Source organism: Mandrillus leucophaeus, unplaced genomic scaffold (assembly GCF_000951045.1).
Source record: "Mandrillus leucophaeus isolate KB7577 unplaced genomic scaffold, Mleu.le_1.0 Scaffold355, whole genome shotgun sequence".
NCBI lineage: Eukaryota > Metazoa > Chordata > Mammalia > Primates > Cercopithecidae > Mandrillus > Mandrillus leucophaeus.
The window spans coordinates 1,589,992-1,603,087 of record NW_012103754.1 but is presented as its reverse complement, the minus strand read 5'-3'; the positions used below and the strand labels follow the sequence as shown (position 1 = coordinate 1,603,087).

Here is a 13,096-nt window from a genome sequence, read left to right as displayed (position 1 = left end):
CCTTATAACTTTCTCAGGAACTGGTTCCCTAGGAGTAAAGTATTAAATTACAAAGCAACTCAAGGGAAATTATCAAATGTTGAATTAGCAGAACCTAAAAAAATGTAATGATTATGATAGTCTTGAGTTATTTTTTAGACAAGTCTATGTTGAGTAACACTATCCTAAGAGAAACCGTAGTTTTTAGGAATGTATCCTTTTGATTCATATGGCTCTGTGAAGTTTTTGGATCAGTTTTGTATGTGTAATCTAATTTAATTATTATTTCATTGCTATGTTGGTCCAAGAATCAGATTTTATCATTTTAAGTAAAAAAAATCAATAAAATAATCATGGAATCATATATGACTATACAGAATGGACCATAGAGATCCAATATTCTCATCGTTATAGGTGCCAAGAATAATGCACATAAAAGAGTAATAACCTAGCCAAAGTCACATTACTAAGAAAGATGGATCAGATGAGCGTTGGAGCATAATTAGACGCATGTGTGTGTGTTTTTAAGTTGAGAAGTGTTCACTGAGTCCCCAGCCTGTCCTAGGCCCTGTTGTTCTCTTGGGGTGCAAAGTGAGTGGGGATAACCTAAGTGGCAGCTCCTATGTCCTTCGCAGCTGCCACACATTGCAGGACTGAGCTGTGGCCACCAGCAAGTCTCAGCCAAAGACCGTGCTTTTATGGGGACTTCATTTCATGTCCTAAACTTCAAACTCTAACTTTGATGGGCAGAATATTATCCATTTTTCCAATGGAAAGTGTCATCGTTCATTGGTAGAAAATGAATGTTTAGGTTTCTGCTTTCATTTAACCTTCCAAGGGCAGCAGTAGTTGTTTCCGTGTAGATTTTAGTGGGACGCTGGCTGATTGGTGTTCGTTTTTCTTCTTATCTGAATTGTTTTGGTTTATATCTAAAACTAGGAGTGTGGATTTTCCTTACTCAAATGATGTTTGTGATAGATTACTCGCTGATGTCTTCATTTTTTCGGTTTGTTTGATATGCTGCTGGATTGACAGAGTTTATTTTTCTTTCTTGTGCCAAAAATGGTTTCATTTTTACTGACATGAAAATATCCATAAAGATAACCTTCCAGAAAAAGACTGAATTATAGTGGACCACTGCTGTTCTCTGACAGGTTCTCTGTTAGGAGCGTTCACAAATACCATCTCGTTTCCCCATTCATGTGTCTGAGTAAAGCTGCAATTATCTGCTTTTACAGTGACGTGGGTTCACAGCCCTCACTGTTTAGTGGCTGCTGTGACATCACAGTGGATTTTATGTTTTCATGTTTCTGTGTAGCAGGTCCTCTTCTCTGCAGCTGTCTTTATTTCATTAAAGATCACGAAGCAGAGGCTCAGAGCAGTGAGGCAGATTGTGCACCTGTGTGTAGGGACAATGTGGCAGACGTCGTCAGACGCGTCTGTGGCTCGCTCCACCTCCTCCGGGGGCTCATGTTCTACATATGACCAAAGTCATTGGTGACACAAACATCTTCAAGGCCAGTTATACCACCAGTATATGGATGTATATCCACACAATCTTTAATCTTTGGTAAACCCAGTCAACCAAGTCAAAAGGCACAGTATTAGAACTTTAGAATTCTTGATAACCAAGCACTTCTGACAGCTCCCTTAGCTGTCAGCTTCTAAAAACTGGGCTAAATTGGAAGTCTGTTGCTTCCTGCCGCCCCGTATGGCCCAGTAACTTATGTGGTTAGTGTCTCTTCCCCTGTGACTCTTCATGGCTTTTTACGCTTCTTTCAGCAGCTGATATGTATTTGCTAATTATCTTAATGTCAACAACTCAGGGAAGGAAATATATTTACTTCTGGATAACCAAGGGGCAATGCTTTATAACAACTTGTATACGTTTTTATCACACTTTGAATCTATAGATAGCAATAATTATTTGATGAGTGTTATGCTGTGTGGTACTTTATATCAAGTATGTTCTATTTTAGAATAGCCTTCTCTGTTTTAATCTGCGAGAAGGCGTCAGTGTGCTGTGCTTCCAACAAAGACATTCATGAATGATCTCAGGAGAGATGCACTCGGCTGCATAAATAAATTAAAAAGCAGTAAAATAGCTAAATTTAGTATTTATGATTTTTCTAAATTATTAAGAGACTCACCTTGAATTTTATGGAGGTAAATCAACTTTAGCAACAAAAGTCAGGACTTAATAAAAAATTGACCTTCATAGATTTAAGTAATCAATAATAAATGATGCATTTTCATAATTTTAAAATTATAAGCATTTGCGTAAAATATTAATGTTTTGAAACCCTGTTCTTCTAAGTCTTCTCCATGCTGTATTTACATCTATGTATGTGCATAATTCTTAAGAGTTACTATCATACTCTTCTGCTTTTCACACATGCTTGTTATTTCTGGACTCTTGCTTATCCACAGATGCTGAAATAAATTATTTTTAGCAGCTTCTCAGTATCACCTATAAATCATAATGCACTTTAAAAGTGAAAGGTGTGAAATGAGCACCTTGCCCACCACTCTCAGCGCCAAGTCTGATTGTTTATTTTAGGATGAATTCTTAGAAGTAAAAATGCCACATTAAAACCTAGTGCTAGTCAACGTTCACATCTGTTTCTGAGCGTTTTCTGGGAACATGCTGTGCACTCACACACCTGCCAACACCATACGGACGTCCATGTCTGCACATCTTCGCTGATGCGAGGTGTTGCTATCCCTTTTACACATTTACCTGCCTGGTAGTTTAAAAATCTGAAATCAATGTTGTAGTGACTGTGATTTTTTGATGACTAGTGAGGTTGCATGTATTTTCACATTTATAATTCAGTTTCTTTTATTCCTTCTTTTGGGAATTATTTTTATATTCCTTGCTCAATTTTAACAGGATGCTCATGTTTCCATCCTTATTTGTGAGGCTGTATGAAACTAGTGTCTACAGCATGCATTTATTTTTGAATATGGTATTTTTGTTATAGAAAGGTTTTTTATGCCTATATAATGAATCCTTTACTCAAGAAGTTCTGGCTTTTGAGTCACTCTAACCCAATATGCTTGCACACATCCCCACACATAAACACACATACTGATATTTCCTTCACAGGTTTTTATTTTGTTTTTCTACATCCTTATGACTGTTGATCTCTCTGGAACTACTTTGTGAAATGAGGCATATGAGACCCATATTTACAATTATGGAAGCATTACTACGTTAAGCAATAAAGATCTTTCTTTGCAGGAACTTTTTTTTTTTTTTTCTCTCCGGGGATGTGTCATACACCCCACATGTACCTGAGACCACCCGGTGCTGACACGGGTTCACGGCCCTCACTGTTCGGTGGCTGCTGTGACATCACAGTGGATTTTATGTTTTCATGTTTCTGTGTAGCGGGTCCTCTTCTCTGCAGCTGTCTTTATTTCATTAAACATATTGTTAGAATTGTAAGGCTACATTTCAAAGTTGTCTGGATTGGGTTTTTATTGGAATTGCATGGATAAAGTTATAAGGTGAAAGCAGGCTTCCTGTTGCATTCCGTTTGAGAACTGTCTTGTGCCCCTAGGATATGCCAGACTGCACTGTAGGAACTGGTCCTTCTGAAGTGGAGAAGGTAGAGACGACCCTTCCATCATGGAACTCACGTTCTGTTGTCGAGCAGCACACAGGTTCTGAAAAGTGCTAGGGAGAAAGATAAAGCTGGAAAGAGGTATGAAGAGCAATGGGGGATGGCGGAGTTCTGATTTTAACTGGCCGGTTAGGGAAGCTGCCGAGGTGGGGGCTCTCAGCCCAGACCCCAGGAGATGAGGATGCTGGGGAGAGGAGTGGGTGGGGTGGGTGGACAGATCCTGGGCAGGCATGGCGGGGTTGCAGGACAGCTGGACAGGGCAGGTGGATGGACCCTGGGCAGGCACAGCAGGGTTGCAGGACAGCTGGGCAGGGCAGGTGGATGGACCCTGGGCAGGCACAGCAGGGTTGCAGGACAGCTGGGCAGGGCAGGCGGATGGACCCCGGGCAGGGCAGGCGGATGGACCCCAGGCAGGCATGACGGGGTTGCAGGACAGCTGGGCAGGGCAGGCAGATGGACCCCAGGCAGACACAATGGGGTTGCAGGACAGCTGGGCAGGGCAGGTGGACGGATCCCGGGCAGACACAATGGTGTTGCAGGACAGCTGGGCCAGGGACAGGGAGAGACTGCAGATGCCGGCCTCACAGGGCATCGCTGGACACTGGCTTTTCCTTTGAGAAATGGCAAACTTTGGGGAGATTTTGTTCAGAGAAATGATGTTACCTGAACGATATTTTATCAGGGCCGCCCAGCTGTGACTTTAAGAATACACTGAACTGGGGCAAGGCTGGAAACAGGTAGGTATTTTATGATGTCAGTGAAGCAGCTTTGAAGGCGGCTGAACCCTGTGACCCCAGGCAGAAGGGGAGACATTTCAGGGGATTTGCTGGTGAGTTGGACACCGAGGGTCAGGAGGGAGGAAGGTCACGGAACTGAGGGGCTTCAACCGAGACACAGGGGTGATGCCATTGCCACCCACTGGGGTGGGGGGATCATTGGATGAGAAGGGGTTTTACTTTTGTTAGTTTTTAAATATTTTTATTTGTTTTGAATGGGAAAGACTGAAAGTTTACTTTTGAAGAAGTTGAGTTGGAATAACTATTTTATTTCCAAGAAATGTGTCAAGGAGATGCATTCAATTAGCTCATTAAATACCCAGAATTCCTTAAGCAATGGGAAATGTGGGCCTTGGAGAGGGCAGGACCCAGTGGAACCCGCGTCCCCTCCCTCTGCCTTTATTCCTCCTGCTGAGTGACCTGCTTTTATCTCAGCAACTCCGTGCTCAGGCTGTTCACAGAGGTTTCTCTGGAGGGCTACAGGTCATGTCTCCAGGGCACAGGAAGGGGCACAGAAAGCAGTGCCCGGAGGGCATATTACCGCACATTACTGCAAATAATTCTCTCTGGCAAACTAAGGCCAATTTGACAGAACGTGTGTTGTTATAGAAGAAAGTGATTAGCATAAATTGCAACTGTGATTTGGAATGCCTAATTACCTCTAATTTGGTTGTGTTCCTGACTTTAATTTTTTAACATTTTGAGCAGAAGTTAGGTTTATTTCAGATAGCGTCATCTGGTTCAGACGGCGTCACAGAGCAACAGATGATTCATTAGAGGTCTTTGTTGAATCTTATTTGCTTTCCTTAGCTAGCATTTAAAATTTTATGTATTTAAAATATTCTGTTTTGTTTGTTAAAGCTCGGCACACCCTTCCCTTGGCCTCTGTCGTGGAAACTGTTCTCTGTGGACACTAAGTTCAGTGTTTTCTATTACTAGAGTCCCTGGGTTGCAGGCAGTATCCTCACCAGGACAGTTAACCAGTAGCAATGGTGAGCGGTCAGCGTGATGATTAGTTGGAAATTAATATTCTATGTGAGTGTGGACTTTACATCCAGATATAACATCGACCAATATCGCATCGTTTTGATGCAAACTAAAAACTGTTCTCGTCCTGAATAACGAGCAGAGCAAGCCCTTCCTCCGAAGGCGGCTGCACTGCCTCGGCTTCTCTGGGGATGGCCCACTGCTCACTGTGGCCGCTCCTTACCACGCATCTGCCGCTCGGGGTCCCTGCACCCCGTTCCGGGTCCTGCTGCTTATTAGTGCCGCCCCTGAGGTCCTCCCCAAGAGCCCCGCAGGTCCCCCCTGGCGGTGGCGAGGGGGCCTGTCCTGGGCAGTGGTGTGGCTGGGGGACACGCGATGGCTCAGTGAAAGTCTGCAGCAAGAATGTGCTCAGATGCGTCGGTCACTGGGGGATCTGGAGAAGTCAGGCTAGCCAGAGCTCCCATTGCCAGGGAGATTCCTAGGCCATCGTGGAGAAAGCCTGTTTAGCAGGATGATACGCCCTCTAGCCTCCTTCCAAACACTGCCTGTGACTTATTTTTATAGGAATTTGACTTTTACTTTGAGTTTTGGGTTCCAACTTTACAACTCCAGGCTTGGTCTGTATCAGCTAAAACTTTTATTCCTGTCCTGACCTCAGCATATTGATACATGTGCTCTGCTGTGGTGTGTATGTGCCTATGTGTCTGTGTGTGCATGCATTTGTGTGTGTCTGTGTGTGTCTGCGTTTGTGTGTGTGTGTGCATGCATCCCTGTATGTGTGTGCATGAGTTTTTGTGCACATGTGTGGAAGCATGCGTGTGTGCATGAGTTTTTGTGCACATGTGTGGAGGCATGCATATGAGCCATGTGTGTTGTATGGGTGTGTGTGTGTCTGTATGCCTGTGTTTGTGTCTGTGTGTATGCATGCATCCCTGTATGTGTGTGCATGAGTTTTCAGGAGTTTTTGTGTGCAGGTGTGGAGGCATGCATGTGGGCCATGTGCGTTGCATGGGAGTGTGTGTGTGTTTGTGTCTGTGTGTGTGTGTACATGCATCCCTGTGTGTGTGTGCGCATGACTTTTTGTGTGCATGTGTGGAGGCATGCATGCGGGCCAAGTGTGTTGCATGGGGGTGTGTGTGCAGGTGGTTTCTAGGATGTGGGAGGGGAGGTTGGAAGGGAATGTAAGTGCCGGCAGCTCCCTGCCTGACTTTGATGTGTGTTCTCACCACACCTGTGAGGATATCTCACCATTGCCTCCTGCATTTACTCTCGCACAGAGAGAAGGGAAGGCGGAAGAGGCACGGCTGCTTCCTGGGTGGCATGAGAAAGGTCTGGACCGTGTAAGAGCAGTAGGCATTTGTGTTTTGGGGTGGCCTCGGTCAACAATTAAGGAAATGCCTCTGAGCTCCATCCTGCAGGAATCATTACCGAGAACCCTGGTGGCCCTTCCTTGTCTTTGAGCCTGAGAGCTGTCAGTCATAGTGACTGGCAGGGAGGGTGAGAACCATGGCCCCAGGAGAAGCAAGGAGAGAGGCTGGGACCTGGGGCCTCTCCCAAGCCAGGCAAGCAGGACCACTTTCTGGCTTCCACGGGCTGCGATGTCCTGAGGAAGCCTCATCGCTCAGCTCCTCCCATTGTCAAGCCCACACGCCTGGGCTCGGGGCTCAGTGCTTGCTGCCCTGTGGCAGAGCTGGCCCTGCTTCCCTCTGTGTGCAGCGGAGTGGGGGATGCCCACCTGTCATCAGGCACCCATGTGTGAGAGTAAGTGCAGGAGGCAATGGTGAGATATCCTCGCAGGTGTGGTGAGAACGCACATCAAAGTCAGGCAGGGAGCTGCAGGCACTTACATTTCATCCTGTTTCACGCTGGTTAGCTAGAATTCTGTGTTCCCAATCGGTGTTCACTTATAAGAGTTACACGTTACACACGCTCATGGGGAAAATACTGAGGAGGGTCTTCCTGCCCTTAGGGACACGTCTGCATTTCTTCATCTCTCCAATGAGCTTAGCCCGCGGTCAGGCAAGCCTAAGGGTCAAGCTGCAAAGGGCCAGGGGGCCTGGGTCCAGCCATAACTGGGCTTCCTTCCCAGCTGCCCTTGGTGCCTCCACAGGCACTGCCCCTTACAGAGACCTGGTGGATCCCCAGATGGCCCGTGAGCTCCCAGAGCCACAGCAGCACTCCCAGTTCCAGCGCCCACCTGGTCTGGCAGTCTCATCCATGTACAGCCCCCTGGGGTCGGCGAAGTGGGTGGGAGCACACAGCGCCCACAGGGATGGGAAGAAACCATTAGAGTTTCCGCTGGGTGCAGTTTTACTTATGCTGGTGAGGTGTGGATTGTAGTGGCCGGTCCCTGGGCTGCCGGCCAGATGGTCACGTGTGACAGTGTGTGCGAGCACAGTCCTGCATGTGTGGTTGTTAAATTAACAGATGCAATGCAGTGGGGCACACACTCTTTTTTGTGCTGTGTTGATTGAAAGCAAGAGGAAACCACTCGGAACCCTCCTGAAACTCTCCTGCGCGTGGGGATCAGCTGAGGATGATGGGAGGAGCAGATTCTGGCTTGGTTGGCAGCTTCCCTTGGCGAGGGTCTCTGTTTCCCGTGAGTGCTGAGGAGGCCTCCACTGTGGAAACAAGCCCAGCAAACCCTTCCTACCCATCCGTGCTACTTAATAGAGGCGTTTGATGAGTTGGTTTTTAAAAATCCTTTTGCTCAACCTGGGTCTCACCTGGTGAACTCCAGATCTCTGGGGCAGACGCAGGCGCTGGGGCTCCTTGGACCCCCTGTTTGGTTCTCACGGCAGCTGAGTTGTAGAGCTGCAGGGTCCTATGTGGCCATGGCCTCATCCTTCACCCGCGGGGACCTCCCTGTCCGTGGGCCAGGCTCTGCCCTCATGTGTGGCTCTGAATATGAGGGTTGATCAGCACCGGGGCTCTAGGCAGTGAGGATGGTGGGGTCTCAGCCCTCCTTGCTGGGCCACTGGCCTCCAGATGTGCCTGTCCCACTCCCCTGCCACGTGGCGCGAGGACTAAGTGCCCTGGCTCTCGCCCCTGCTCCTGCACTCTGGAGGCTGGGTCCTGACAAGGCACTGGGCATGCGGCTGGGCATAACCGCTATCCTGTGGGATGCCCAAGCCCTGTACCTGGCCAGTGGTCTGCTCTGGATCCCCCAGGGCAGCTTTCCCTGACTCTCCCCGAGGAGGTGGCGACGTTTCTAATGACCCAAAGGTGTCTTTCTGAACTGTGCCTCCTTCATCTGTTAACAGAGCTGATAGGTTTATCTTCTATGACTAATTACATGTCCCTCCTGATCAGTACTTCCCAGCAATTCCACACTGTGTTGCTTGCTGTCCGGGAACAACAGGCCAGGCCCATTCCGCAGCTCCCAGAACACAGCGGCAGCCCCTGCAGGAGCTTGGGCCACGCCCACCTGCCCACTTCTGAGAAGGCCGCTTCCTCCTGGGCTGTGGTTATTCCCAGTGTGTTCCTTTCCTACTCCAGGCCAACAAACCTTCATACAGATATTTTGTGAATCTTAAAAACTATCATTTTTATTGAAATAACTTTAGTTAAACTAAAAAATATGTATATTTTTGGAAGTGGGAAAAACTGATTAAAATACTATAGAACCTTTCAAGTTAAAAAAAAAAATGCTGGGCTAATTTTCTTTTAAAAACACACCTTATATAAATCCCACAAAAACTGCTCAGGAACAATTATTCAACACTTTATTATTTTTTGCATAAATGAATCAAATCCTTATCGGTCGAGCACAGATTTCCTCTGCACACGTGAGCGCTACACGTGCGTTTTAGGAAGAGTCTGGAGCAGGAGGCTTGCGTCACCCGTCCCCACCCCGGCTCCTGCCCTCACACCATTCTTTGTCTTTCCACTTTGTCCCTACAGACGAAAACCGCTGTTGCTCTGTTGTACGATGAAGAGTCTGAAAATGCCTATGACGTCCGGCTGAAGCTGACGAAAGAGGTGCTGACAATTCAGAAGCAAGACGTCGTCTGTGTGGGCGGAAGCCACCAGGGCAGGAATGTAAGTGCCGCCACTTCAGGGAAGTCTCGGAGTGTTTCAGAGGAGCCCCATGAAGGGTCTTTGAAAAGTGTGGTTCAGGAATGATTGCTGAGCAAAAGCTGTTGCCTGTTATGTAAATATCCACAACTACTGGCTTTGACTGTGTCACAAAATAAAATACAGTTTTTAAGGTTGGATTATTTACTCTCTCCCTGACTTTCTTATTTGCTAATACATTTTCCGTGTAAAGCTTATGTGAAAAATATCCCCAATCCTGGCGCGTACCTGTAATCCCAGCTCTTCAGAAGGCTGAGGCAGGAGAATTGCTTGAACCCGGGAGGCGGAGGTTTCCGTGAGCCGAGATCCTGCCACTGCACTTCGGCCTGGGCGACAGAGCGAGACTCCATCTAAAAAAAAAAAAAAAGCCCCGAATGCCCCCCTGTGAGATGTGGAATCTTCTCCCTGGAAACCAGAGGGGAGCCACAGGGTGACTGGTGTGCGTGCCGGAAGCACAGAAGCCCCAGGGTTTCCGTCTACAATGGCCGTGAAAGGCAAGGCGGTGGGTGTTCCGGCATTTGGGGCCACCTTGGTCGCCGTGTATCTGTGGATGGAAATGTGAATTTTGATGCTAAAACAAGGTCCTTCTTGGCTGCAATTATATTCCCAACTGACAGATGAAATTTCCTTAAGGGTAAGAAATGTATTTATCAGATGCGGCAGAATACTGACTATTGGGGATTTTGTTTTGTTTTGTTTTTGCAACTTTTATTTGAAAGAGGACTACTGCAAATCAAACATACTGCATTGAAACTGCAATCATTTTGTCAGTTCCTAATTTTCTTTCTAGTAGGGGTAAATAATTTTAGATATATGTAGTGTCATCTTTAGTCAGAAACCTTTCGTTGCTGTCCTTTAAATACATCCATTAGCTGCAAAAACTGATGTTCAAGAATCATGTAGTTGAAAAGAGGTTCTTTTCAGTGTGTTCTTGAAAATATTCCCCAAACCATTTCCATTCCTATGTTCTAGGCTGGCCCTTTCTGGGGGCACAGGCTTAGGAGACCCTGTGTTTATTTGGTTTTCTCAGTCCTCCTGTCCTTTACCTTGGAAATAAAATGAGGTGGACAGGTCCCCCCGCCCCGACTCACAATCCTGTGATAAGTGTTTCCTAAGAGGTGCAGATGTTAGCAAAGTGTGACGGGTTTCCCGAGAAGGTCCACAAAGATCCCACCGTAAACCGTTCTGGTGTAGATGTGTATCGTGTACAAGTGCCCCTGTGAGCATCCTGGCCCACACCTTCTGTTTGGAGCCCCTCCTTCTGTGGCTGGCACCCAGTCCACCCTCCTGCTCCCCCACATGTCCCCTGTGGCTCAAGGAGGCGAAGGTTCTGGGATGGGGGGGCAGGGTCCCCCTTTCGGTTGCTCTTCCCTGGAACCCCAGCCCCAGCACCACATCCCAACATATGCCCTCTTCATACTGCCTCCAGGACTGCATGTCTTTGTCCGTTTGAGTTACTGTAACAAAATGCCTGAGCTGGGTAATTTACAAAGAACAGAAATGCATTGCTCACAGTTCTGGAGGCTCAGAGCACAGGATCAAGGTGCCTGCAGATTGGGTGGTCTGGTGAGGGTCTGCTCTCTTTCCAGACGGTGCCTTGAACGCTGCATCTTCCAGAGAGGACGATCACTGTGTCCTTGTGTGGCAGGAGGCGGAAGGGGTGAGATTTTTCAGCCAAGCTTTTGTGTGAAGGCACCTGACCCCATTCATGAGCTCACAGCCCTCATGGCTCGGTCACCTCCCACAGCCCACACCCCAGCACCACTGCCCTGGGTAGGAAGTTTCCACGTGAGCTTTGGAGGAGACAGACATTCTAACCCTGGCCTCTGCGTTCCAGAAGCCATGGTCGGTCTTCATGGGCTCATGCAAGAGTCCCACAATTCTGAGACTTTCTTCTTCCCGAAGTGTAGATAAATCTCCTGTCTGCCTTTATGTAGTCTAATCACTAACCGTTATGTTTTTTCCTCCACTTGTTCTAAATACCTAATAAGAGTGGGCTTCAGCAAAGAAAAAAATCAAGGAAGGTTTTGTAATCATTTTAAACTTACCCTGCTTAGTAGAGATTTTTATAGAAAATCTCAAAGTAAAAACACTAAATGTGTTTATGCTGTATTGGCTAGAAAAAAATAAATTACATTTTAAAAGTCTATAGCATCAGATTCTCTACCAAAAGTTAGGTTATTGGTGAACATGAAAGACTGCTTAAGAAAAATGGGCGTATGCTCGTACATGTAGACTTATGCATACAGTTTTATACAATTTTAGGTGAATTATTGACACCTAAAAAGCCCGTGGATCTAATGTTAAGATCCCTGCTCTACGAGAAGTGGGGCCATCAGAACACTCAGGTGCCTGGTCCATTTCTCAGTGATCTTTGCTGCTTCCACATGACACCCTCCTCCTTAGAGATGAAGCGAACACGTTTGTGAAAACACATGCGCACCTGGGCTGGATAATTGAGGGGAAATACCTGGGCTGGAAAATTGAGGGGAAAGGGTTTATGGGAAAAGTATATACCCAGAAACTGAGGTCAGGATTTTTTTTCTTCTTGCTTTTTGAGACGGGGTCTCGCTCTGTCACCCAGGCTGGAGTGCAGTGGCTCGACCTTGGCTCACCGTAACGTCTGCCTCCCGGGCTCAGGCGACTCTCAGATTTCTTTTAGGTACAGAATTTCAGGGTTTCTGTCCCAGGCAGAAAATCATATTGGGATCAACCCCATTAGTTTGAGGGATAACTGAAATCCTGCACCTTCCGTTGATTATGAAAATAAAGCCATTTTACCATGAGAAGTTATCAGGTGTTTGGAGATTGGGAAGGCCTGCTTTTAACAAAGGTCACAGCTGTTTCTAGAATTAGAAGCAGAGCACCGCGGGCGGCCTCAGAGCCCGGTGACAACCCTTTCGTCCACATCAGGAAGGGTTTCCCACGTTGGCCCCCAGCGAACCTGACTGAGAACAGACGTTTTCCGTTTAAAATAATTTTGAAGAGCAGAACTGGAAGAGCTAATCATTGCACACTTGATTCACAGAGAAACCTAAGTGGGGGATTTTTATCTCATGGACTATGGAGTCCCTGCGTGGAACCCAGGAGGTGAAAAATTCATCATCAGATTCAGCTCAGCATAGATTTATTGAGTACACAAGATAGGTATTAAAGTCAAGCGTATCCGAAACCCTAGATAATATTACTAGTAAAAATAGTTACAAATATGAATTATTTTATTACCACATGCCGTTACTTTTCTAAGCATATTTCATATTGTAATTCGCTTAAAACCTCCACATCCTGATGCAGTAGACACCCCTACGGGCCCCCTGGTACAGTGACTTAGCCTAAGGCTGAGGCTCTTACCCTGAAGGGACCCTGAGGTTGGTAGCTTGCTCATTCGGCCCCTAGGATTGCTGGTGTGTCTGCCACTGACTCCGCGTCCTGGAGAAGACGCCTGCTGAGTCTGCATGTTACTTTGAATGTCCTCACTGAACTCGCACGTACAGTTCCGACTGGCATTTTAATTTTCAGATTGTTTTTTTCTTTATAGCAACTAATAGTTAATTTATACGCTCTGAGCCCTGTTTTCAGTGGGAGGTTCACTCTCACTTCAGCACCTGCTCTGCAGATGGGCTTGGAAGGAGTTTGGGTCTCCTGAAG

General features: G+C 46.7%; 1 protein-coding gene across 1 annotated transcript in view; it reads left to right on the top strand.

Annotated features, from left to right (window-relative positions):
• Nucleotides 1-8,666: 8,666 nt before the first annotated feature.
• The window catches only part of SNTG2 (syntrophin, gamma 2), a 269,966-nt gene continuing 265,536 nt past the window's right edge, over nt 8,667-13,096 (top strand). Inside the window, exons 1-2 of the mRNA XM_011989536.1 lie at nt 8,667-8,837; nt 9,275-9,412. Coding sequence (XP_011844926.1) covers nt 8,667-8,837; nt 9,275-9,412 — 309 coding nt within the window. The remainder of the gene's footprint in view (nt 8,838-9,274; nt 9,413-13,096) is intronic.